This window comes from Carassius gibelio, chromosome A5, assembly GCF_023724105.1.
Source record: "Carassius gibelio isolate Cgi1373 ecotype wild population from Czech Republic chromosome A5, carGib1.2-hapl.c, whole genome shotgun sequence".
Classification (NCBI taxonomy): Eukaryota; Metazoa; Chordata; class Actinopteri; order Cypriniformes; family Cyprinidae; genus Carassius; species Carassius gibelio.
In genome coordinates, this window is record NC_068375.1 from 10624883 (window position 1) to 10648172 (window position 23290).

At 40.8% G+C, this 23290-nt stretch overlaps 1 protein-coding gene across 6 annotated transcripts in view; it reads right to left on the bottom strand.

The window, feature by feature from the left end:
• LOC127992986 (mediator of RNA polymerase II transcription subunit 13-like) overlaps window positions 1-23290 on the bottom strand; it is a 65044-nt gene that overhangs the window by 16003 nt on the left and 25751 nt on the right. For 4 of the 6 annotated variants that reach the window (XM_052591691.1, XM_052591692.1, XM_052591689.1 and 1 more), the window contains exons 3-13: window positions 17797-17881; window positions 15021-15104; window positions 14561-14700; window positions 14275-14469; window positions 14055-14192; window positions 13177-13324; window positions 12995-13072; window positions 4934-5512; window positions 1241-1430; window positions 620-698; window positions 417-538 (exon numbers count right to left, since the gene is read on the bottom strand). In XM_052591691.1, the coding sequence (XP_052447651.1) occupies window positions 417-538; window positions 620-698; window positions 1241-1430; window positions 4934-5512; window positions 12995-13072; window positions 13177-13324; window positions 14055-14192; window positions 14275-14469; window positions 14561-14700; window positions 15021-15104; window positions 17797-17881 (1838 nt within the window). Of the gene's footprint in view, window positions 1-416; window positions 539-619; window positions 699-1240; window positions 1431-4933; window positions 5513-12994; window positions 13073-13176; window positions 13325-14054; window positions 14193-14274; window positions 14470-14560; window positions 14701-15020; window positions 15105-17796; window positions 17882-23290 lie in introns of those variants that run through there. The other 2 variants (XM_052591690.1, XM_052591693.1) reach the window with 2 other exon arrangements.

Sequence of the window (23290 nt, forward strand, 5' to 3'; positions counted from 1 at the left end):
GCATTACTTAGGTACTTTTAATTGAAAATATAATGCATTGCATTACTTTTGTGTTACTTTTGGATTGGGATGGAATTGCTTATTTATGATTTTAATTGTTTTAGAACAAAAATCCAAAAGTTATATTTTTGGGACCGTAAAGGCCTTTTCAGAACAAAAGTGAAATTAATAAGCATCAGGCTGAAGGAAGTTCCTCTGGTGTGCGCTTCACTCCTTTCTTTACTTGTTAATTGAAAAAGAAATCTGATCTACATTACTCACATTACTTGTAATGTGTTATTGGTAATGATGTGACAAGCAATCCAGTTGTTTATCTATTTGTTTATCAGGTTTGTCTATTCCAGCACATTAACAATTCACAATTCACAATTCAGAGGATGCATTCACAGCCCTTTCAAGAAGTTTCAATATCTCACCGTTAGTTCATCTTCCTCCTCCCCAAAGATATTCTCCAGGTCAGAGATGAGCACAATGAGATCCTTCTCTCTGGTCAATGGAGGGTTTACTTTGGCATCTGATTCATCTGGATTTGACTCTTCTGAATAGGACAGACAGAGTTAGTGATATCAGATTTAGTCAGTTATTTGTTGAATATCTCAATGACTGAGTGTGAACTGACCTGACTTTGGGGCTGAACTAAAGATGGACATGGCGTCTTTCCCCTCAGGAACCACGCTGTTACCATTCACTTCCTCTGCCTGAACAACACAAGACAAAGATGTAACAAAGAACTGTTTTCACATGAAACAAACAAAAGAGCATCAACCCTACACACAGCTGAACTTGTTCATGTTAGACACAAAAATATGTGAGTTTCCAAAATCTGCCGGTTTTTATCTTATGGCTGACTTCACACACTTTCAGTAGGTCATAGTCACAGGTCTCAGTGTTTATACAGTAAGTCCTGTTAACAAAGAAAAAATAGCTCATCTGACAGAATCTAAGTGCAATATATTTAGGTTTGTTTGAGTCATGTTATAGCAAGCATCAAGCTCCTTAATACTTCTGCATTTAAGTTCTTTCTGAAGTGAATTCTGCTTACATTTCTGTTTTTGCCTTTAGTTGTGGGATTTCTGAAATCACTACTGCGTCTTGCACTGTTCCGCGATCATTTTAAGATTTATCAATTTTTAATGGCAACAAAATTCATTAAACGGTGGGTTGTCAATATATGTGCCTCTTCCTGTCTAAATGGACCAGAATGTTTTGCTCTCAACAATGCAATAAACAGCAGTTTAACCTTAGATTTGCGGTCTGGGTCTCGGCTCAGTCCTTTCAGCTTTTTGGTGGCAGGGAAGCTGTACTCAATGTCTCCCTCTTTGAAGTCATATGGATCATCGCCAGGATCGTCCACTTCAGCCTGTGGCAGTATGTCTCTCCTCACATGCTCTTCTGAGATCTTTAACCTCTTCTGCATCTGCTTGAACAGCCTGAGAGGAAGTGTGAGCCATTTAAGTGTGTTGATATTGTGAGTTTGTGTATGTGTATGTATATCTGAGAATTCTGAATGCAGTTCATCACACAGTGCAAGTACAGGGGTTAGACAAAATAATCCGAACACCCATTATTATAGGGTTAATATAATTTTGTGTAGCTTACAAACATTGTGTTCAGCAGTGTTTAGTACAAGTAAAAAAAAAAAAAGAAAGATGGTCAGACTTCCAAAAAGTGCAAATTATGGCCTGTTTACCAGGAGCATCTGTAACCTTAACATTTGGTCACAGGCACCAATGCAAAATGTGAAAAATATGTTGTGATGATCACAAAACCTGGACAGTTGGAGCACCAAGATAAACTTCAACATCTGACCAGACATATTATTTGAGCCGAATATGTTCACTGGAGAGTTTTGGAGTGAGATGCCGATTGCCTACTCCAACATCTCTGAAACACCTGACGGATGTTCTGATAGACTACATTAAAGGTGCCATATGCAGAAATTGAGGTAAAAATATCCATTACATGACCTACACGCATCAAAAGAATGAGAAGAAATAAAGGCGATGATGTCATTAAAAAATTTTCAAGTTATAGTGCTGCAGAGATATCAACCTTAATTAGCATTAGCATTACTAGCCCCCGCCCGGCAGGTGTTGTAATACCAGTTTCGGCCGTGGGAGGCGGTATGCGGACAACATAACCACCAGCCAACCTGCAACGAATACACGAATAACTCGCAGGGCGTACCTGGACCTGATGTCAATCGTGTGGAAAGTACAGCCCACTACTTTCAGTTCAGAGAAGAGAGCGTAAGGATAGCTGAAGCCCTTGGCAAAAGACCAACACCCGCTACAGGGAAACAACCGCGCTCGGAATCACAAATCAAATCCGATAAGAATACCAGAGTAAACATCGGCACTGCTTTTAATCGCTGGAGACAACTGATGGACCTGAAAGAAATGAGGTTTGACTCCGAACTTGCAAGTTAGATGCTGTTAGTATTTCGCTAGAAGTTTGTTTTATATGTTTGTGTATTTGTTTTCGGGAAGTTATAACATAGAAATGTATCGAAGGCTGTTCGATAAACGTGCTAATGTTAGCGATGGCTAACCGTAGCTGCGTTTGATAATTAGCTAGCTATAACTTAACGTTACCCATTTTATTATATAGGGCTGTGCATGTCTTTACTCATGGACATCTCATCAGTAAAGACGCTCCTGTAATTAGGAGTATATCTCCAGTACGTGTGTTCAGATCAGGATTGCCAGGTTTTCACAACAAATCCTGCCCAGTTGCTTCTGAAAACTAGCCCAATCTCGCTTCCAGAAGGTTCCCCGATAAAACATTGCTTCCCGGGGTTAAAATATAGTTATTTTAGCGGGGTTGCCTTGGTATAATTCGCATTTTAGGGGCTAAGTATCACGTTATTTGTATTGGGGTCGCTGTGACCAGCGGACATGAAAAACAACCACCACAGACTTGGCAACGCTGGTTGGCATTTACTACACGGAGCCGTAATTCACTGACAATCTACACAACATCGATGTTAAAATCGCAGGCGATTCTTTGTCGATTTTGCAAGCGATTTTTTATTTTAACCCCGGGAAGCAATTTTTATCGGGAAACCTCCCGGAAACGCGATTGGGCTAGTTTTGGACTAGTTTTAAGAAGCAACTGGGCAGGATTTGTTGTGAAAACCTGGCAACCCTGATCTGAATGCACATGCTGGAGATATACTTCTAATTACAGGAGCGTCTTTACTGATGAGAGGTGCATGAAAATCGCATTCGATTTTTTGCACAGCCCTATGTATCATAACTAACCTGCTCTGTCTAGTCTGTTGGTCTCCGTGTCCTCTTTGCTTCGTGGTTTTTCTGTGCATAAAAAAATTGATGTGTGGCGTGAAAGCGTGTGAAAAGAGAAAAACTGCGTGTGTCTCACGGTGAATGCTTGAGAGTTGGCACATTAGTTCTCAAGCAGAATAAAGGACAGGTTGATTATTGCTGTTTAGCGTTTGTATTAATCTATGATGTGTCCCTGTTTGCCTACAGGGACATAAAAAAATAAATTAAAAGTGATACGTGGACCAAGGTGTCTGAGATTGTTCATTTTAAGTAAAGGATCCTAATATTTCGTCCGTAATATTTAATATAACCTATTTTAGGTTATAACTCCTTGTGGTTAGTCTGCACGAGATCAACAAGCTTGTTTGCTTTGCGGCCGCTTTAAATACAAAATAAACATTCGAGCTACGTTAGAGCGTCTGAGCGCTCACAAATCTTTCTGCAGCATCGTGAGCAGAGCGGCAAGAGCGATTTTTGACGCTTAGACGCCGGCGGTGTAAACGCACAGTTAGGCTTCAGCTATGGCTGTAGTGTTGTTGTGAAAGTAGGGGCGGAGCATAGAGACTATGCCGTTTCTCGTTTGTTACTCTAGAGTAGACCAATTCACTTTATTGAGGCATACTGCCCCCATCTGTTATGGAATGTGGAGTATGACTTGATTTTTTTTGCCAAACGTTACAGATGGCACCTTTAAACTGAAGAGTCGGAGACTATTCAGAATGTGTATGCACAAAGCTGTGTTAAAGGGGTGGTTGACTGTCTTTTTTCTAGGCTTTATTGGTTATGTACCATGTATAATGCGATACCATGTATAATGCTTCTCATTGCTATGTGAAAATAAGTGTATAGATGGAACAGTTTGTTTGAGCTGATCTGATCATCTGAATGAGAGGGGGAGAGAGAGAGAGATGCAGAGCAGGGCGATGCTAGTTACAGGATTGAGAATCGCTGCTTTAGAACATTGGTTTTGAAACTTGTGAATCCATTAGAATCGTTAGAAGACAGAATCATGATTCATATATGAACAGATTTTTACGCACACCCCTATTCTTCTCTTCAGAATTTTAAAAGACAATATCTCCATTTGCATTGAACTTTCAGCGCTTCAAATTATCAGAAATTGTTTGTGCTCAAACAGCAACACTGCACACTAATGTTAAAATATGAAATCGCAATCAACCACCCCTTTAAAATATTGTCTAGTTTTGAGGTATTCACATTATTTTGTCCAAACCCTGTATGTGTTTGTATTCTCAGCACCATCACAAGGGCCGCTATAGGAGCATTAGTTTTAACAGATCAATGGTTTGAGCGAAACATGCTAATCTGGCTAGTTAAGTGAAAATTAGGGCTGGATAATTAATCAAATATAATTTTAATTACACTTGTGTTTTCCAAAGATGACAAAAACTATAATTCTAATGTGCTTCATTAAAAGCTTTTTGGTAAAAGTTCAAGAAATGCATGATGGATGAAATCCATGAGTAATCGTGTTCATCTTGATTATAATTTTTTCCACAATCACCTAGTGAGAACTATCTGGATAGCACATTCATATTAATGACAGATATTTCTTCATCATTACGTGTGTACATGCACTTGCTTCACGTCTGCATAGAGCGTATTTCTGTCCTAACATGTGTTTGTACCTTTTAAGGGCGGCTCCTTCCTTCTGTGGCCGGTTCTCCTCTGAGTCGCAGCAAAGATCCGGAGGTTTAAACTCCATATTATCTGCCATGGGAATCTTGTACCTTCTCCACCATTTGTTGGCATCGTTCTTTGTTCCTAGAGGCATCCCGTACAGCACACTTTCACTGGTCTCCACATGCATGGGTCCTGACTGCCCCTCCAGACAGTCTGGGACAGCCATAGGGGTCTCCGTCAGCTCGGGGTCCCCTGTCCGCGGATGGGGGCTCAGCGTGGGTGGCTGTGGTGATACAGGAGATTGAACAAGAGACTCAGGGGCTTTTCTAGTGACGGAGTGAGATTTGGAGTATTTGCAGTCGGACAGAGGCTGGAGAGTAGCATCCAAAGGCATCAGGCTGAGCTCCGGCCCAGAGGAGAGTTGCGGATCCACACACATGCGGTGGTGGAAGGCGGTCAAAGACATACGTCTGGGGATCTTCTCGGGTTTATCAGGCTTTTCGACTGACTTGTGTTTTTGGGTGGAGGTTGGAGGGATGGAGCCGGTGTATGAACTTATGCTGCTCATCTGCTCCGGCTTCAACCTACACCAGAAAGAGATTCAGACCTCGAAGAATGAGAATGCACATGGTAAAGAATGTTTACTGTAAAGAATCATGCTTTAATATTTAAAGAAAGATCAAACTCTGGAATATTATTTTGAGTAGCCTGTAATTTTAAGGTTAAAAAATGAAATTTTTAATTGATTGTTTTGAGGTCCATGTTCTCAGAAATTCTTCGCATAATAACTGTGATATGATGCAGTCTGAGATTAAAGCGAGTGCAGATGATCAGTCTGAGAGTAGCTTATGATTTGTAGGGTCTTTCTGTATGTTTTTATACTATTAATATACTGTTGAAATAGTTGAATACAGTGTCCATCTTTCAGCCTAGCACATTTGTGATGCTCAAAATTAAAGTACACAAGATCTCTGGACACAATCAAAAAGTCAAATCATATTCGTACAGGACCTGCATTGACCAGAAGTAGATAAGAAGCAGGATGTTTTCATTACTGGTTGTTAATAAATTAATCAATTCATTGGTTAATGGTTATAGGGGTCCTGTATTGAGAAATCATTGTTTTGACACACCGTATTTTTCTAACTATAAGTCGCACCTGAGTATAAGTCGCATCAGTCCAAAAATACGTCATGAGGAAAAAAACATATATAAGTCGCACTGGACTAAGTCGCATTTATTTAGAACCAAGAGAAAGCATTACCATCTACAGCCACGAGGGGGTACTATATGATATCAAGTGTAGACTACAGGAGCACTGAGCAGCATAGATCGCCCTCTCGTGGCTGTAGACAGTAATGTTTTCTCTTGGTTCATTTCTCTCGGTTCATGTCAAATTAATTTTGATAAATAAGTCACACCTGACTATAAGTCGCAGGACCAGCCAAACTATGAAAAAAGTGTGACTTATAGTCCGGAAAATATGGTATGTGAGTTAATGGTACTGAGTCTAAAAAGAAAACTTTGTATTCCCTTTCAAGGGAACTTCGAACTGTGTCCTCTAGGGGGCGCTATGGGGAACACCTCGTTGTGACCCGTGTGTGAAGCATACATTGAAAAAACACCAACAAGTTGGCCGGTGACAGCCTCTGACATCACTACAGGCGCGACTATAAATCAGCGCCAGGAGAACACATCATTCTTTTCTTCATCTTCATTGACTGTTATGTTTGAAGCGTGCATCTGAGAAACGACCACAGTAAGAGCGATTTTTCTCTGTTTATCATGGCATCCACTAGCAAGGCGGTTAGACATTGTGTACATCCGTGTCTGCATTATTTGACACCTTATGACACACACAGTCTTTGCGTCTCTTGTTTGGACAAAGAGCACGTGCGCGATGTCCTTGAGGGGGCGATCTGCATGCATTGCGAGCATTTTTCTATGAAAAAGCTCCGCTCTCGTCTGTCTCTCTTTTCGGGGAAAGAGGGACAGCCATCTGCTTCCCACGGTTCGGGACCCGCCGTTGCTGAGGCACGGAGGAGAATGAGCTCTTAGGGATCGCAGGTGAATCTCGCTGAGGAGTTTAGAGAGGGACTTTCCCTTTCGCGCTTTTCGGCGACAGACGAGAGTGAACTTCAGGAGGAAGATGTGTTGTCATTAACCCTTTCTGATACTAAAGTTAGTGCTCTGCTGTGTTCTGCCCAGGAAGAGCAGGAGATGTCAGAGAGTGGCGAAGATGCTGAGGCTGAGCTTTCTCAATCCTCCTGCCTTGCGTATGTGAAGTTGTTAGAGATTATGGATCACGCCATGGCAAAGTTGGGCTTGCCATGGAAGCGTGCCAGCAAAGTGATGCCACAAGGTCGCATCGCACTATTTGTCTGACCATAGCCCCCCAGCCCAGGTGAGCCTTCCATTCTTGTCTGATTTACATGCAGATGTCGAAAAAGAATGGAAGAGGCTGTTTTCTTCTCGCATCCATCGGTTTCAGCATACAAGTTATGCCAATATCGAGGCGATGTGCGAAAACGGCTATGAAAGGATGCCCCCTGTAGAAGAGACGCTGGTTAGCTATCTCTCTGTGGGGGAAACATCCTCTCTTAAATCTCCCTCTTTGCCATCTAAGCCCCTCCAGAATACATCCCACTTAAATGGCAGAGTATACGCAGCAGCAGGTCAGGCTGTGGCTTCGTTGCACATGATGGCAGTGCTTCAGGCTTATCAGGCTGATCTGCTGGATGACCTGGATAAAGGCGAGGGCCTTTCAGCTGACCAGGTAGCCGAGCTGTGCCGCACCACAGACCTCTCTCTCTTAGTGCTACCAAGCAGGACACCTCCACCATGGGTAGCTCTATGGTGGCCATGGTGGTAACGGAGAGACATCTGTGGGTGAACCTGGCAGACATCGGGAGGAAAGAAAGGGGCTTTCTTCTTGATGCTCCGGTCTCGCCTTCTAAACTTTTCGTTACATCCATCGAGATGGTGGTCGAGCAGTGTTAGTTTTGACACGAAATTTTAATTTAGTTTTAGTCTTAGTCTTTTGACTATAATTCTTTTTAGTTTTAGTCAAGTTTTAGTCATCTGATTTGTTTTAATTTTAGTCTTATTTTAGTCGACTAAAATTGCTTGGTATTTTAGTCGACTAAAATTGCTTGGTATTTTAGTCGACTAAAATAAGACTAAAATCAATAACAGATTTACTAGACAATTTTTTACAGCTGGTATAGGAAACAAACTTAACCAAAATATATGAAACACAAATTCAACTTTATTTCAACACAACTGTGTCTTTATTTCGATTCAAAAGCTTTTATGCAGCAACAAACACTGTCATGATAATGTAAACAATAACTAGCTGCCAATTGACCATCAATAAAAGAAAAATAAAGTTAGGTCCAGGACCTTAAAGCTTACAGCTGAGCTGAACAATAAGTGCATACATTTAAAGTAAATATTTAATAAGTTGGCAGCTAGGTGGATAAAAAAAAGGAACAAGATTTTATAAGGTATTCATTTGTCTAGCAATATTGTATGTTTTAAATACTACAATATTGCTAGATTTGTATGTATAATGATAGGATGTGAACATTCATGTTTCACATGACTAATATAGAAATATTTGTGATATTGTCAACAAGTAGAACATTATAAAATATACTAAACATTAGTATTAATCAAATGTATTTATCATGATATTACGTATTAGTATTGTGCTCGCATCTAATTTGAAGAAGGGGCTATTTTACAGTACTTTTCAGTTCGTAATATTTAATGCTACAACATCTACGCACTGCACTATTCCAATTTTGCTTAGCTCAATAAACAAAAGAACATCGTTGTGAAATTACATTTGAGAAAATGTCCGGGTGGCTCGTCTGTAAATGTCTTTTCAAATTGGTTGTGTTCTTGCCACGAATGAGCGCTCTGCGTGCTTTACACTTTGTTTTGTTTTGTTCGTCGTCAAACGTGAAGTGAGCTGTGGACATTTTGTCGCTCTTTTAGACAGTAGGGACTTTAAGCAACAGCTGCGAATGGAACGGCTACAGCGACCGGAAGTTTGCCGTCACACCGCTGTAGCCAAGAACGTAAAAGTCACTAAGCAACGGTAAAACAGAACAGCGCAACGCAGCATTAATTCATTTATTGAGATCCAAAAAAATATATAATTTAAAAAAGCAAGAGAAGGATTGCTTTTGGCGTTAAATGACAATCTTTTGTCAGAAGAGGAGTTTTTAATATTGTATGATGTAAATAAGTCTAAAAACATAACATTTATTTACCTAACCTCTCACGTTGTAGCGACTCTGGCAAATCAGCTGTTCTCCCGTAGTAGACCGTTAAATTAGAACGTCATAAAGTAGCAGTTAAATTCGCGCAGGCGCAATACAACGCCAGAATGGCGTTGCCGTTCCACCAGAGGCTGTTGCTTAAAGTCCCTATCACCTCTTCGAATGCCGACTTCCCGGGAGCTCATAAAAGCTGAAAACCTTCGCTTCACGTCTCAATAAGTCAGGCTCTGATTGGTTCTCTTCTCTCATGCAGTCTGTTCTGTTTTGCCGGTTCTTTTGCTCATTCCTCGCATCTCTCCCGTCTGCTGATTTGATTTTCGTCACAGTCTATTTTCGTCTCGTCCTTTATTCGTTGACGATAATGTCAATCAATTTAGTCATAGTTTTAGTCTCCATCAGTGCCTTCTATTTTAGTTTTCGTTTCGTTTTCGTCGGCAAAAATATATTCGTGACGAAAATAATGACGAAAATATTTAGTCAACGAAATTAACACTGTGGTCGAGAAGTTCAGGGAGGCAAGGGTGTGCTCAGCTGCCTTTAAATCCTTCATTCCATGAAGGTCCAGGTCCGAACCCGAACAACATAGGGGTCCTGGCCTGTCTCGATCTGAGGATCAAAGACGGGCGCAAAAGGCTAGTGTAAGGGCAGGGGTAAGAGGAATTGTGGGTCACGTGGAGATAAGCAGGGCCTGAGGGATGTGATTCAGACAAGGCAGCGTTCTCATCCAAATCGGAGCGATACCTAGGTAGCTACTCATTCCCTTTGGGTGTTTTTAACTTCTGCTTTTATCCTGCCCTGCCTAATTCCCCTGTAACCACCAGCTCTCCACCTGATCGAGATTAGGTGCATAACAGTCTCCTATGCTGGACCTATGATCTTTTTGGCTGGTACTATGTTCGTAGTAACCACCTTACTTATGGTCAGGACTAATAGGGGGAGCCCCTTGAGTGGGGCTCCAGTGCATGAGAGTGGGTGAGTATGTAACCCTTTCTGTATATACTTATCTGTATTAAATTGCTGGTGGTTATGTGTCTACTAACAAACTCTGTGATTTCCCTTACAGTGCTCAATTATGGTGTTTACTCTGGTATTAGGTGGCTGAGATCACAGGCTTCTGTGGGAGCTTCGCTGATCATCAGAACTGGCACAGCACTGCAGGGAATTTAATGGATGTCCGGCCAGGTCACCCTGAGGGGCCTCCTGGCTGCTTAGTTGTGCTATCGCATCCAGCGGGAAGTGGAGGTGGTAATTACGGAAGTCTTCCTGTATATACTGCCTCAGGTGATGCACCCCTCGCTAGAGGTTTGTAAAATTTGAGCTTGCCTCTCCCGTGCGGTTCAGCATCTCTGCGATGCTTAGGAAGCTTACACACGCTAAGCTCTGTACTGAAATCCTGTACGGTAAGGGTTACGCGCTCAGCTTCGTTCCCTTTTTGAGATGGTTAGACCTTGGTTCCTTGGGCTACATTCAGCCAGAGTGTATTTGTTTATACACTCCAAGCATCGCTTCCCTCAACGTGAGGGGCTATCTGGGCGATTCTCATGGTAGTTTAGCAGCACTCACCTTTTCCAGGAAGGGTCGCCTATGAGTGCGCTACTCTGAATTCGGGGTTCTCCTCTCATATGAGACTGAGTTCTCTGTCTTTTCCCAAGAGCGCTCCAACATTATTTTAACAGATCGACTTGATTTCTCTCAAACATATTGTTTGAGATGCACCATTCCATCTATGAGCTGCTCGATCCGAGTGCCACAAGAGCCCCTCCCTAGAACAGTATTTCAAAATCCATTTTATGGTAAATGTGCATGTGAGGTCTTTGCGCACTTTCTGAAACCTAGTGCTCATGCTCTGCGTTCTTTCCAAAATCCTATATGATGAGGGCTTTGCACGGTTGCTTTGTGCCCTTTCATGAGTTGATAAAAGCCCCGTCATCTTTGGTGTCACTCCATTTATGTATCCTCAGATACCTATCTAAACAGGGTGTTGCTAAAAGGGATCTGTTGAGACAGCTCCTTCAGCAAGCTTATGAAAGAGCAAGCGGTAGCCCCTGTGTGACAGGCAAGACCTTGTATAAATACTGGGTTCTTAGCCATATCCCTTTAAAGGAATCCTTCCTGATTCCAAGCCTTTAGCTCTACCCCGGGCCGAGGCCTTAACAAATAAAAACTGGGTATGTAGGCCTTTTGCAGTAGGGGATAATGTCATGGACAGCTGTCTAAACATCCCAGGGGAAACTGCCATGGAAATGGTAGAGTTGGTACTTAGTGTTTGCCATTATTCGGACCTGCACTCCCCTCAGCATAGCGGTGTTGGTATACTGTTCCCCATAGCGCCCCCTAGAGGACGCAGTTCGAAATTCCCTTTAAAGGGAACGTCTCAGGTTACGAATGTAACTATGGTTCCCTGAGTAGGATATATGTCCAATAGAGTCTGGGAACATGACGTCGTCAGCAACGCAATGCATTCTGGGACTTTAGGACACGGGCACTGCTGTATGTATTGTATTGGATTGATAATAGACTGTTTTGTTTGCTCTCTACAGCTAAAAAATAAGTTACAATGGTAAAACCTTGTTGTGTCATTAACTGCCATGCTCGTACTCATGACCGGCATGGAAAAATAATTTGAATGGAGTGCGATTTTTCAGCTTTCCCGCTGGAAAACCGCACCTTGATCTCAGGTCTCCGAGTTAACAAAGCGGCGTCACATAGCTTGGTTAGCAGCAGTAAGAAGGAAAAGAAGGATTGTCCCTTTGGTCTGATATATACACACGTATGTATGTGCATTTATATATATATATATATATATATATATAAATATACAGAAATGTACGTTATATAAACAACTTTTTTTGGGATGTGATTAATCGATTTGACAGACTTACATTAAATGTTACCTATGCATGAACCACATCTCCTGCATTATCAGTGTTATGCATATTGCATACCACCTGTTACAGTAATAACGGCAAAAATTGATCAATTCTGTATCTCTTTATTTGTGCATCATAACACACTGAGGTTAATTTGTACAGTTTACAATAACGCATATTAAAAAGCAAAGGGACAGTGTAACTCGCTCGTTGACGCGGAAAATGTGTAGGTTCTGCACCCATCCATTTGTAAATTGAAGGTGAGACTCGAGAGATTTATCATTTTTAAACTGATCAGAGGTGTACGCTCTGACACTACAAACAAGGTTAGAAAACACATTGGGGAAGGTTACGAGCGGCAGCTCTTTAAGATCATCCAACCACTCTTTGTGTTCGTGCAGATTGAGTTAGTTGATTGTCTTGATTTTTTTTCTAAATACCGCATCTTTGCTTCCTTGTTGAGTTTTTCTTTATATGTAATCTTACACTTGATCTGTATGTCATGTCACTTTCACTTTCACTTTTACTGATAAGCGTGTCCCAAAAAATGGCCGCGACTACCCAGAATGCAATGCGCAGTGATGTAGTTTCCCAAGCTCTATAGTCCAATATATGCTTCAGACACGGGTCACAATGAGGTGTTGCCCATAGCGCCCAATAGAGGACGCAGTGTCTTCTTCCCTACTCAGGGAGCCATGGTAACATTCGTAACCTGAGACGGTTTTCAGAAATCAAAACTTCTTCATTACTCAAAAAAAGAAAGAAAAAAAAACACTTTCTAGTTTCAGTTGAGCAATTTATTGTATGATTACTGAAAGCACTGATTTAATGTGATTGGGAAGTCGGAAATCATCATAAATTGAAAGCAGCTGGAAATGTGTGTCTGTGCTGTGATGAGGATGCTCACCTGGAGCAGCCACAAGGGACTCGCTCTCTTGGGCAGGTGAATCCCCACACAGATAGACTGCTGTTAGACTTACTGCTGCTGGATTACACAAGATAAAAGACCACAATAATTAGTGTATTAAAAGATAATCTATGTAAACACAAATAAACACACATCAGCAACTCATCTCATGCAGTGCTTACTTGCACTGAAGAGGGTTGACGTGACATTCCCTCCAGGCCTCATGGAGCATCTGATTCATCAGCTTCCTCCCAGAATGCTTTGGGCTGACGTTTGGAGCATTCTCTTGACCAGACACACTGGAGATGGTCATCTGATAGCCACTGTCTCCTACAGATGACAGTTCAAACACACACGTGCATATTACACACGTTTACATTTATGTCATGAAGAAATGCTGCAGATTTTTAGAGATCAACGGATATCTGAAGAGGATGACCAGATGAACCTCTAACTACACTTCACTGTGCATCTTCTAGTCATATACACCTAGAATGCCTTGAGGGTGAGTAATTTTCAGGCCAATTTTCATTTTTGGGTGAACTAACAAATTTTTCTCGGTGTGAAAAACATTTTAATTATCTCAAAACCCTTTTTCCACTATAAAGAACTTTTTTCGTAATGGAAAGTCAAGTCACATTTATTTATATAGTACTTTATACAATATGAAAGTGGCTTTACAGAAATAAACAGGAAAATAATGATGCAAACTTAACTCAAAACTCTGCTCTGAATAAGCTCTACAGAAGACAATATTGCCCTTTTAGATCAATTAATTTCAGTGTTGATTCAGTTCAGTTTAATAAGTGTATATGGTGCAAAAATGTATTATGTAAATAAATTATTCAGGTTTAAGACATAATATAATAGTGCCATTATTAATCTGATCAGTGTCATTGCTGTCAAATTGATGACATTACTGAATATTAAGTCTATATCAAGTGTTTAAATCCCAAATGTTTCATGTATTTGAAAATGTTCTACATGGAACCACAGATGCCAATTAAGAAGATTAATTTGTGAGGGTGTACAACTCTACAAGATGTTTTGGGAGTGTTACCTGAGCAGGCCCTTCCCGGTGAGGTGGGGGGTGTGAGAGGTGTCCCACAGCTGGAAGAATCTCTGAGCAACACCTGCGCAGGTGCGTCACTCTGAGCCACCAGAACTAGGGCTTCTGGGTAAACCATCCGAACTCCTCCTAAACACAAACACACACACAGACGTGAGGTCTTTCACAACACTGACACACACATTTACACATGTTGTTATGAAGTGCTGACCTACGATGACCTCAAGTGCAACATAACTGTGAGGGTCAAAGGTCAGGTAGCCGTCCTCGCCATCCATCTCTCTGTGTTTCAGCACCATGGGGTAGAAATGACTCCAGTCCTCCATGAGTTTCCGCACTGCAGGGTCGCTCATCTTAAACGCCCGACCCGTCAGTGCCCCGCACAGGCCATACGGACTCAACACCACTACAACATACACACACATAGCACTCATCATCATGTATGATGCTGGTTCATTCAGCAGTGCAGTGAATGCAGTGAGGATGATGGGACGAACCCTGCAATGAGCGGCTCTGGGCCAGATGCACGTGATCCTCTGTCACATGATACAGTGGCTGATGCTGTGAAACTTCCACGCTGGTGCACACGCTGCTGTCGCCATGCAGGAAGAATGAGAAGCAGCACGACAGGTGCTCACTGCACACACACAGACAGAGAGAGAGAGAGCTAAACAGTCTGAAGTACAGTATATGAAACCACATGTGCGTGTGTTCATCACTGTATGAGCCTGCAGGGGGCGACAAACCCATACACTCCTCAAACTCTCCTCCCTAAGTTTTCCTCAAAAGCCCTTCAAACACTTATCTGGTGTGGCAACTTGCTGTTGTGAAAGTGTTTCCTCTGAGGAGTTTGTTGTGAGTTATTCACACTTTCATAATCAGAGATGTTTAGAGTTTCTCTTCTGCAGTGACACGTGAAGAAAGGCTTGTAGATGAAGATGCTGGATGGACACTTACCTGCTACTGAGGGGTTTCTCTTCACTCTTGTATGGCTTGACAAACCACTTCCCAATGCGAACAAAATCTTTATCCATCAAGCATCTGTAAATCAAACACATCAGCGATTCAAATCAGCGAAGCTACATAGAACTTTGTATTATGGGCAGGTTTGTGTCTATGTGCAGTATTAAAGGGCTCATATGATGCACTTTCAAGTTTTTCTTTCTCTTTGAAGTGTTAAAATGCTGTTCATAAATAGATAAGATCTGTAAAACTGCAAAGAATAAAGTCTCAAACCCAAAGAGATATTCTTTATAAACGTTAATACTCTCTCAAAACCTCCTACAAACTTCGTTTAAACATATCCCAATGTCTACATCATGATGTGGGAAGATTTGTGTAATTTTTACGCATAGAAAGATGGCGTAACTTTAATTCTCGCTGTTGCCACCGGCCAATGCCGTGGAGACGCTGTTTCGCTGTGAAAGCGAAAATACTTTTTTGGCCTTCCAAAAGAGGACACAACTAGAAATCAGTGGTCAATTTGTATTAACAACACTGTTCAAGAACAGTTCAACCCAAATATTCAGCTAACATCAGACTGTTTTCTGATCCTGGGAGAATAGACTACAATGTTGGCGCTTCTGACTCACAGTCTTATAAGTACGTTTACATATTTAAACGATTTGCCACCGATGATTCAAACACGTGTTTTAGGGCTGTCAATGAATATTCTAAATTCGAATATGTATTTGAATAGTTTTTAAAAAACTGATTTCGAAGGTGAAAATTTATATTCGAATAAAAAGAAATGTGGAAAAAAACGCCCGCAGTAATAGAGGCGTGGTTGTCTGCTTTGCGAGTGGGCGCGCGAGCGGGCCTGAGGGTTCAGGGACAGGTCACAGGAGTCGCACTGTCTGGCACAGCATCACTGCTGAAAGTTGACGCGTCTTCATGGAAGATGCCAGCAAGTGCAGAGCCCAACTCGACCACAGCAGAGAAAGTGGGGTAAAATTGTTGAACCGCAAGATAAAAGTTGTATGCAATCTATTTAAGATACAGTTAGCATACCATTCGACCACTAGCAACATGAGGTCACATCTCAAAAAGGTGCACCCAAATGAGTATGGCATAATGAATGTGTGGAACTCCAGCTGAACAGTCACGTCTTGACACTTAACATTACTTTGCATCACCCGCCACAAGTTCTTTGTCTGCAACACGACAAGAGGCCATAACGGATAAAATAATTTCGTTCATTTGTAAGGACATGAGACCGATCAGTATCACGGATGGGGCAGGCTTCGGGGAGTTCTGTCAAGCAATGGAACCGAGATTTGATTATTTATCGTTTCATGTCAAGGAATAGTTCCATGTTTACCACAGCACAGCTCGCTCGGGAATATTCAATGTCAGTTCTATATGCTGTAAAACTTCAATTAATATTAATAATATTTGTTTCAATCACTGAATGAAGCCTGCTATATTTGGGACAACAATCGCGACCTTAAATTGCTTGCACAAAACTCTTGATCAGCACTCAAAATTAGTTTGTTCATTTAAACCGTTATGCGCAGGGAACGTGAGGCTGAGAGAGAGTGAGGTCTGCAGTTTTGCCTATTAGTTGATTCCCTTGTTTTTGTGTAGGTATTACATTGTCATATATGTTTAAACGTAAATAGACTACCTATACAAGTAGTAATGTCCATTTGTATTATTTTGTCCTGTTATTGACGTAATGCGTGTCATTGACAACATTCAAACAGATGTCCGAATAGTTTGAATATTCGTGTTTTTTCAAACGTCATTTTTGAGCAATTTTGACAGCCCTAACGTGTTTTGAGCAGTGTAGAGCAGCGGTTCTCAATTCCAGTCCTCTGGTTCCCGTATGTGGAGATATTGCGCAGCACAAATCTGTGAATGAATGTTCTGAAGTGAGGTAAAGAACAGATTTCCCCTGCTCAGGGAGTAGGAAGCAATGAACACTGTGTAGGGACCATGTCAATGGGAACACAGTTCATGCACAGAGCTTACTTCTAAGGAGCTGATTATCTGAATCAGATGTGTTAACAGAGAGATATATGTTAACACATCTGACAAAATATGCAGAGCTGGGGGCACAAGGACTGGAATTGAGAACTGCTGGTGTAGGGTAGAGCTTGTTGTCGTTCATTTCTCTGATCAAAAATGCAGACATGGCTTTATGTTTATGCAGCGCAATGCAATGCAACGCAACACATAAAAACACAGTATAAGTCATTATAATCAATAATTATGTCCCCACTGGATGCTACAAATGGATCGTTTGTAACGGGTTTTATTGTTTTTGTCTTGTAGCACTGATGTTCTGAACGAGACATGCATTACAGTATGACAAGGAGTGTAACATTTCCGTCACACGCTTGAGGCATTGGGCCAGTCACAAAGCACTGGACAGCTGGCCAATCAGCGTACACATCGCTTTTCAGACCGAAGAGCTTCGTAAAAAATAATTTGTTTCAGAAAGGCAGGACATAGAGGAGAAACAATAAAGTACAGTTTGTGTAAAATAAGGTATTTTGAACCTGAAACAGCATAAACACATTTCATTACACCAAATACACAAAACAATGTTATTTTTAGCAACATCATATGACCGCTTTAATATGTTCAGTATGAATGTGTGTACAGTAAGTGTGTTTACAGTATGAGCATGTACAGTATGGAGGCTTGTTCAGTATAAATGCATGTACAAAATGAACATGTACAGTAAGAGCGAGTGTACAGTAGAAGCATGTACAGTATGAACACGTACCTCTCCAACAGATTGTGAATAGCCTTGAAAAGCAGTGTCCGGCACTCATATGACAGGCCACATTCCCACAATCCCTCCTCCACCACTGTAAGACAATAGCACAACACAGAAGTTAATCACCACTACCTGTACTGTTACAAAACTGTGCACACACACACACACACATAGAGCAGTTGATCTGAGGATTATCGTGTGTGTTGCTCATCTGTCATCTCATCTTGTGAGCGCTCAGATGTCCCCTCAGTAGCAGCACTCAATGTCTGCTCTGAAGGGCCCCCGGGGCCCCTGAACAACACAGAAACACATCAGATGCTCATATACATACAAAACAAAAGGAAACATACAGCTGCCAAACAGTCATTACAGGACCAAACACACAGAAATATGAGATACAAAACAAATTAAGAGGCATGTTTCTCCTCACTAAACCCTTTTCTGTACACATGCTGCCAATGACATGCACATCAATACATCACTGAAAAACATACAGCCATAGTGTGAAATATTAGAAAGCTTTTAATACATAGTGGTGAAGTTCTGAGAAATTAATTTGAATTTGAGGAATTATTTTTTTAACTATAACATTTTGAGAAGATAAACTGATTTAATCGAGGGGAAATTAAAGCCACTAGCTCCAACTTCACCAACATAAAAAAAAATTGTCTGTCTATGCCATTTTGAGTGAAAGTCATAAGCTAAAATATGCATAAAGCACTGAACTGAGGCTTTGAGAGAGCTGAATCTCTATCACAGACACAAACCGTGGAGCACACGCTGATGTTTGGGTGTGGTGGCACTCCGTGAGCTGCTGCTGTGTTGATGTTTCACAGCAGACTGAATGAAATCTCATACTTGCCAGAATTCCCTCATAACCATGGCAACACAGCTAGAGAACACACACACTCACAAACACACACACTGTACTGTTAATGGACACAGACACACAGATGAGCAGCACTGAGTGAAGATCTGACTGTCTGTACCTGCAGCTCTCTCTCTCACACACACACACACACACACGTGATGAGATCTTCACACTACTACGTGTCTCATGTGACAGTATGTGACACACACTCAGCCCTATCAACAGTTTTTGTCAATTCAAGTAAAAAAATCATCTCTTCTCTGTGTATTTATTCTTTAAAGACAGCCATGCACTTTTCATTGATCTGTTTGCCTTTTGAAAGCAGAAATGTGCAGCTTATGTTTTGTTTAATTCAATGATTTATGATTTGATCTGTAAAGCATGTGAATGATCATAGTGCTGCAGTGCTGAACATCTACTGACATGTTCCTGACGTGCATTTGCTGTCTGCAACACACAGACACGATGCACTGGCATTAAAGCTGCAGTAGGTGACTTTTGTAAAAATATATTTTTTACATATTTGTTAAACCTGTCATTATGTCCTGACAGTAGAATATGAGACAGATAATCTGTGAAAAAATCAAGCTCCTCTGGCTCCTCCCAGTGGTCCTATTTCCATTTGCAGAAAGTAATCCGCTCCCGGTAAGAAACAACCAATCAGAGCTGCGGTCTGTAACTTTGTTTGTGTTCAAAATGTAGAAAAATTTATATAATAAGCGAGTACACCATGAATCCATTTTCCAAACCGTGTTTTTAGCTTGTCCTGAATCACTAGGTTGAACCTATAATAAGTGTTTATATTCTGACTATTCGAGATTGCTTCGGGGGTACCGCGGCGGAGTAACCCAGTACCTTTGTGATTCTTCATAGACATAAACAGAGAGAAGTAGCTCCGGCTACGATGTTCTTCCGCAAGACGCAAGCAGTTCTGTTTATTAACCACTAGTGCGTCAAAAGTTACCTACCACAGCTTTAATGTTTTACAGAAACAATGAAACCGAAAATTGTCAAGTTTTATTTAGTTGTAAACCAATGTTTGTCTGTAATTTTCCATATTACATTTGGGGGTAACTGAATCCGCCGTGTTTTCAGGGTGTTGTATTCTCAGCTGATAAATTTTATTTGTCATAGTAAAGTTCTTTATTCTTGATATTTCAGTCGAATAGACAATATCACTGTATGGCTTTACATGGACATGATATGAAATACAGTATGTAACTTCACAGACAGCAATTGTGTTTGGTGATTTCAGAAACAGTCTAGATATGTGTCCTGTACATCCACTGAAAGCATGTTACTGTAAGCACATGAGGTCTCAGATGAGTTTATTTTTTATTTGGTGGTAAGTGGTAAGAGATTTTAGTACTGAAATACAAAGCTTGTTTTGAATCTGCTGCACTCATTCAAGCTGTTATTACTTCCACTCTTGTATGATCTCACATGCTTCAGTAACTGGCCAGTAGATCTTGAGTGAGTTCACACGTGTTTATTTCAGGCTGCTCTCTCTCTCTCTCTCTCTCTCTGCTCAACACAAATGAGCAGTGACTGAACTGGGTCGCCACTGCATGTGCTGCAGGGCCTCAGTCTGGCCACTAGTGGGAGTCTTGCTGGTGGTAAAGCTCCTCTAGAGTCATGCAGCCGATGCCAGCATGTCTTCAGTCCGTCCAGTCCTGATCCATATACTGAGAAGCAGAAGCCACACTGCACTCTGAAAGAATCTGAATGCGGGACTGAACCACCTCAGTGATCAAGGGTGTGTACAGTTCACACATCACTCATGAAATTGATGACTGACACAGTGGTAAACACAGCAACATTCTGAGAATTATGTTTTTTTTTCTTTTTTACTAATCCACCATTGATATATTTTGAAAGACTCATTTTCTAAAGACTCATCTTTTTCGCCAGCACTTGACCAACTAATATTAACACTTACCTTTTCTTATTCTTGGGAGGAGGAGAAAAATAAGCTACGTGTTCTGTGCTAGACTAACTGAGACTTGTCATGGCACTTGTATACTGTTGTTGTTCTCTTGTTGGTCTGATTGCTATTGTTGTCATTTGTAAGTCGCTTTGGATAAACTATTAAATGTAAATGTCTGCTAAATGATTAAATGTACAGCTTTTAGGTTCTTTTAAAGATGAATCAAGTATGAAAACACGAGAGAGACATCTGACAGTCTCAAACGTCCATTAACAGCAGTAAAATAAGATGTCATAATAAACAATCATGTAATGTTGACTCTCCATCCACAGCACATACAGGCTGGTCTGTGTAATTCAGGCTTCAGTGAAAGGAATGTAAGTACTTTTGGAGCTGTATGACCACAGGAACTCAGTCCGACAGCACATTCAAAAATAGAATCACATCTGTGTTTCCAGGTAAAAAGACTTTCTGATCTTTCAGAGTAAACCGACACACAAAGCTCCAGCTAACACAAAACTCCAGAAACTCATTCACATGACTCAAACTTTTGTTTGACTTTTGCACGTATGAGTCATTTTTCATAAGAGTGGACCCAACTGTAGGAATCTCCAGAAACTCTGTCACTCTCTCTCTCTCTCTGCATAACATCATGATCCATCTAGTACATCAGATCATCTCATGCTCATCCCTTAAAAACTCCACATTCACACACACTCACATGCCAATCACTGGTTTCTGTTATCATAAACACTCACTCACTCACTGACTGACTGTGCATGAAGAACAGAGCAATGTGTCAGCGAACAGAAGAGACAAATCCATCAGGAACAACATCAGGAATCAAACTGCACTGACTCTAATCAGCCAATCATCAGCAGCTCTTCATTAAAGCCACCTGCTCTGATTTATGGAAAGGGAAACAAGCGATAAGAATCTGTTCCCTTCATGATGTCTGTATTCTCTCGACTGAAGTCATAAAGCTGCAGTGTTGAGTTCTGCTTTAAATCGACGCAATGGCAGCATGCATGTGATTGTGAATGACACAACACGTCATATTATACACACAACTCATGCTGTAGATCTCACTCCAGTGGCATTTACATGACACTAATAATCCACTCTAATTTAAAATGAATATAGATTTTGCATATGCCTAGTTCTAAAAATGTAAAGTAAAACATACGTGCATAATTTTTAAATCCTTCAAATTATGAGAACACATATTTTCCTGATAATTAATCCGTTAAATTCTGTTATGGACAGTAGAGACCTTTGAAGTCAAAAAGTTTATGAATCACTGTATTATGGGGATATTAATTCAGTTATGTTAGTAGTTTAGCAATGTTGACATTCCTAAAAGTCATTGACATTCATTATGTTGTTTTTATGTTCTGTGTCAGAATGTGCTGATGTTTATTTCTGTTCTGAGTCAATAATCCATAATAATGCTTTGTCCAGGGAAAAAGTCCATCCCGTTTTCTTCAACATCAAAATCTTTGGCTTGTAAATGGTGCTTGGTCTCTGCATATTTCTCTCCTGATTTAGATCAGACAACTTTTTAGACTACCTGTATTTTAGTTAAAAATGTCTCGATGGATTTGTTTCTTACAAACATGCATTTTCTGGCTTCACAAGACATTAATTGATGGACTGCAATTGTGTGGATTATTTGTGGATTATTGTGATGTTTTTTATCAGCTGTTTGGACTCTCATTCTGATGGCACCCATTCACTGCAGAAGAGCCATTTTTGGGTGAACTATACCTTTAATATGTCATGTGTTTAGGCAAAACTGAAACACACAATGGACCAATCAGTGGCCACTGCTACAATTTATAATAAAAGTGTATGAGAGGAGAAGAAGCCAGTTAGCATTCAGGATCTTCACTGCAGTTGTCATCATCGCTCACTGTTTCTATTTTCATCAGCTGAACTTTGTGTGTTTCTGCTGTTTAAGGAAGTAGTGTGAGTCACCTGGTTTCTTGCGAAAAAAAAAAAAAAATTGTTCACTTCAGCAAACAGTGATGCTGTGCTTCCTTTTTCATGACTCAGATGATGACGCTTTTAACACTGCTCTTGACTCATTCATTCCTTCCTTCTATTCAGGTGCACTGGGGCATAAACAGGAAGTGACTGTGGTCATGCCCAAAAAAAACAGGAAGTCCTGTGAAACATTCGCAGACGTCAGATTCTCCTTGCCGGTTCAAAACATCTCAGCGAGTGACCACAGCGTTATTACAGGTGCAGTAATCCTGTGTGTGTAAATAATGATGTAGACGATTCTGCTTAATGAGTCATTATGGGTGAACACATGTCATCAACTGTCACTCTAATCACCACCACTCCAGTCATTATATCTCAGTAACAGTATACATCACAATATAATAATTCAACTTAAAACTCTGAGTTTGGGACTGACAACCTTATTTTCTGACAAGTGTGGCTCTCAGACCACCCCGTTCTCACAGCAGCTCTTGTACAGTATTCGCTCGCGGATCTTTTAATATGAGACTGTGTAATAAAAGCAAAAGATTTTCTCCATCAATCATCAGCATGAGAGAGATTTACGATTATGCTGAAAAAAATCATTTCAGAGTGGATCCCGAGGAGAACAAGGGAAAATGTGAAAATTGTAGCTGAGAGGATATTTGGGAACGGCACAGATTTGAGAGAGCAAGAAAAGGAACAGACTAAGCAGC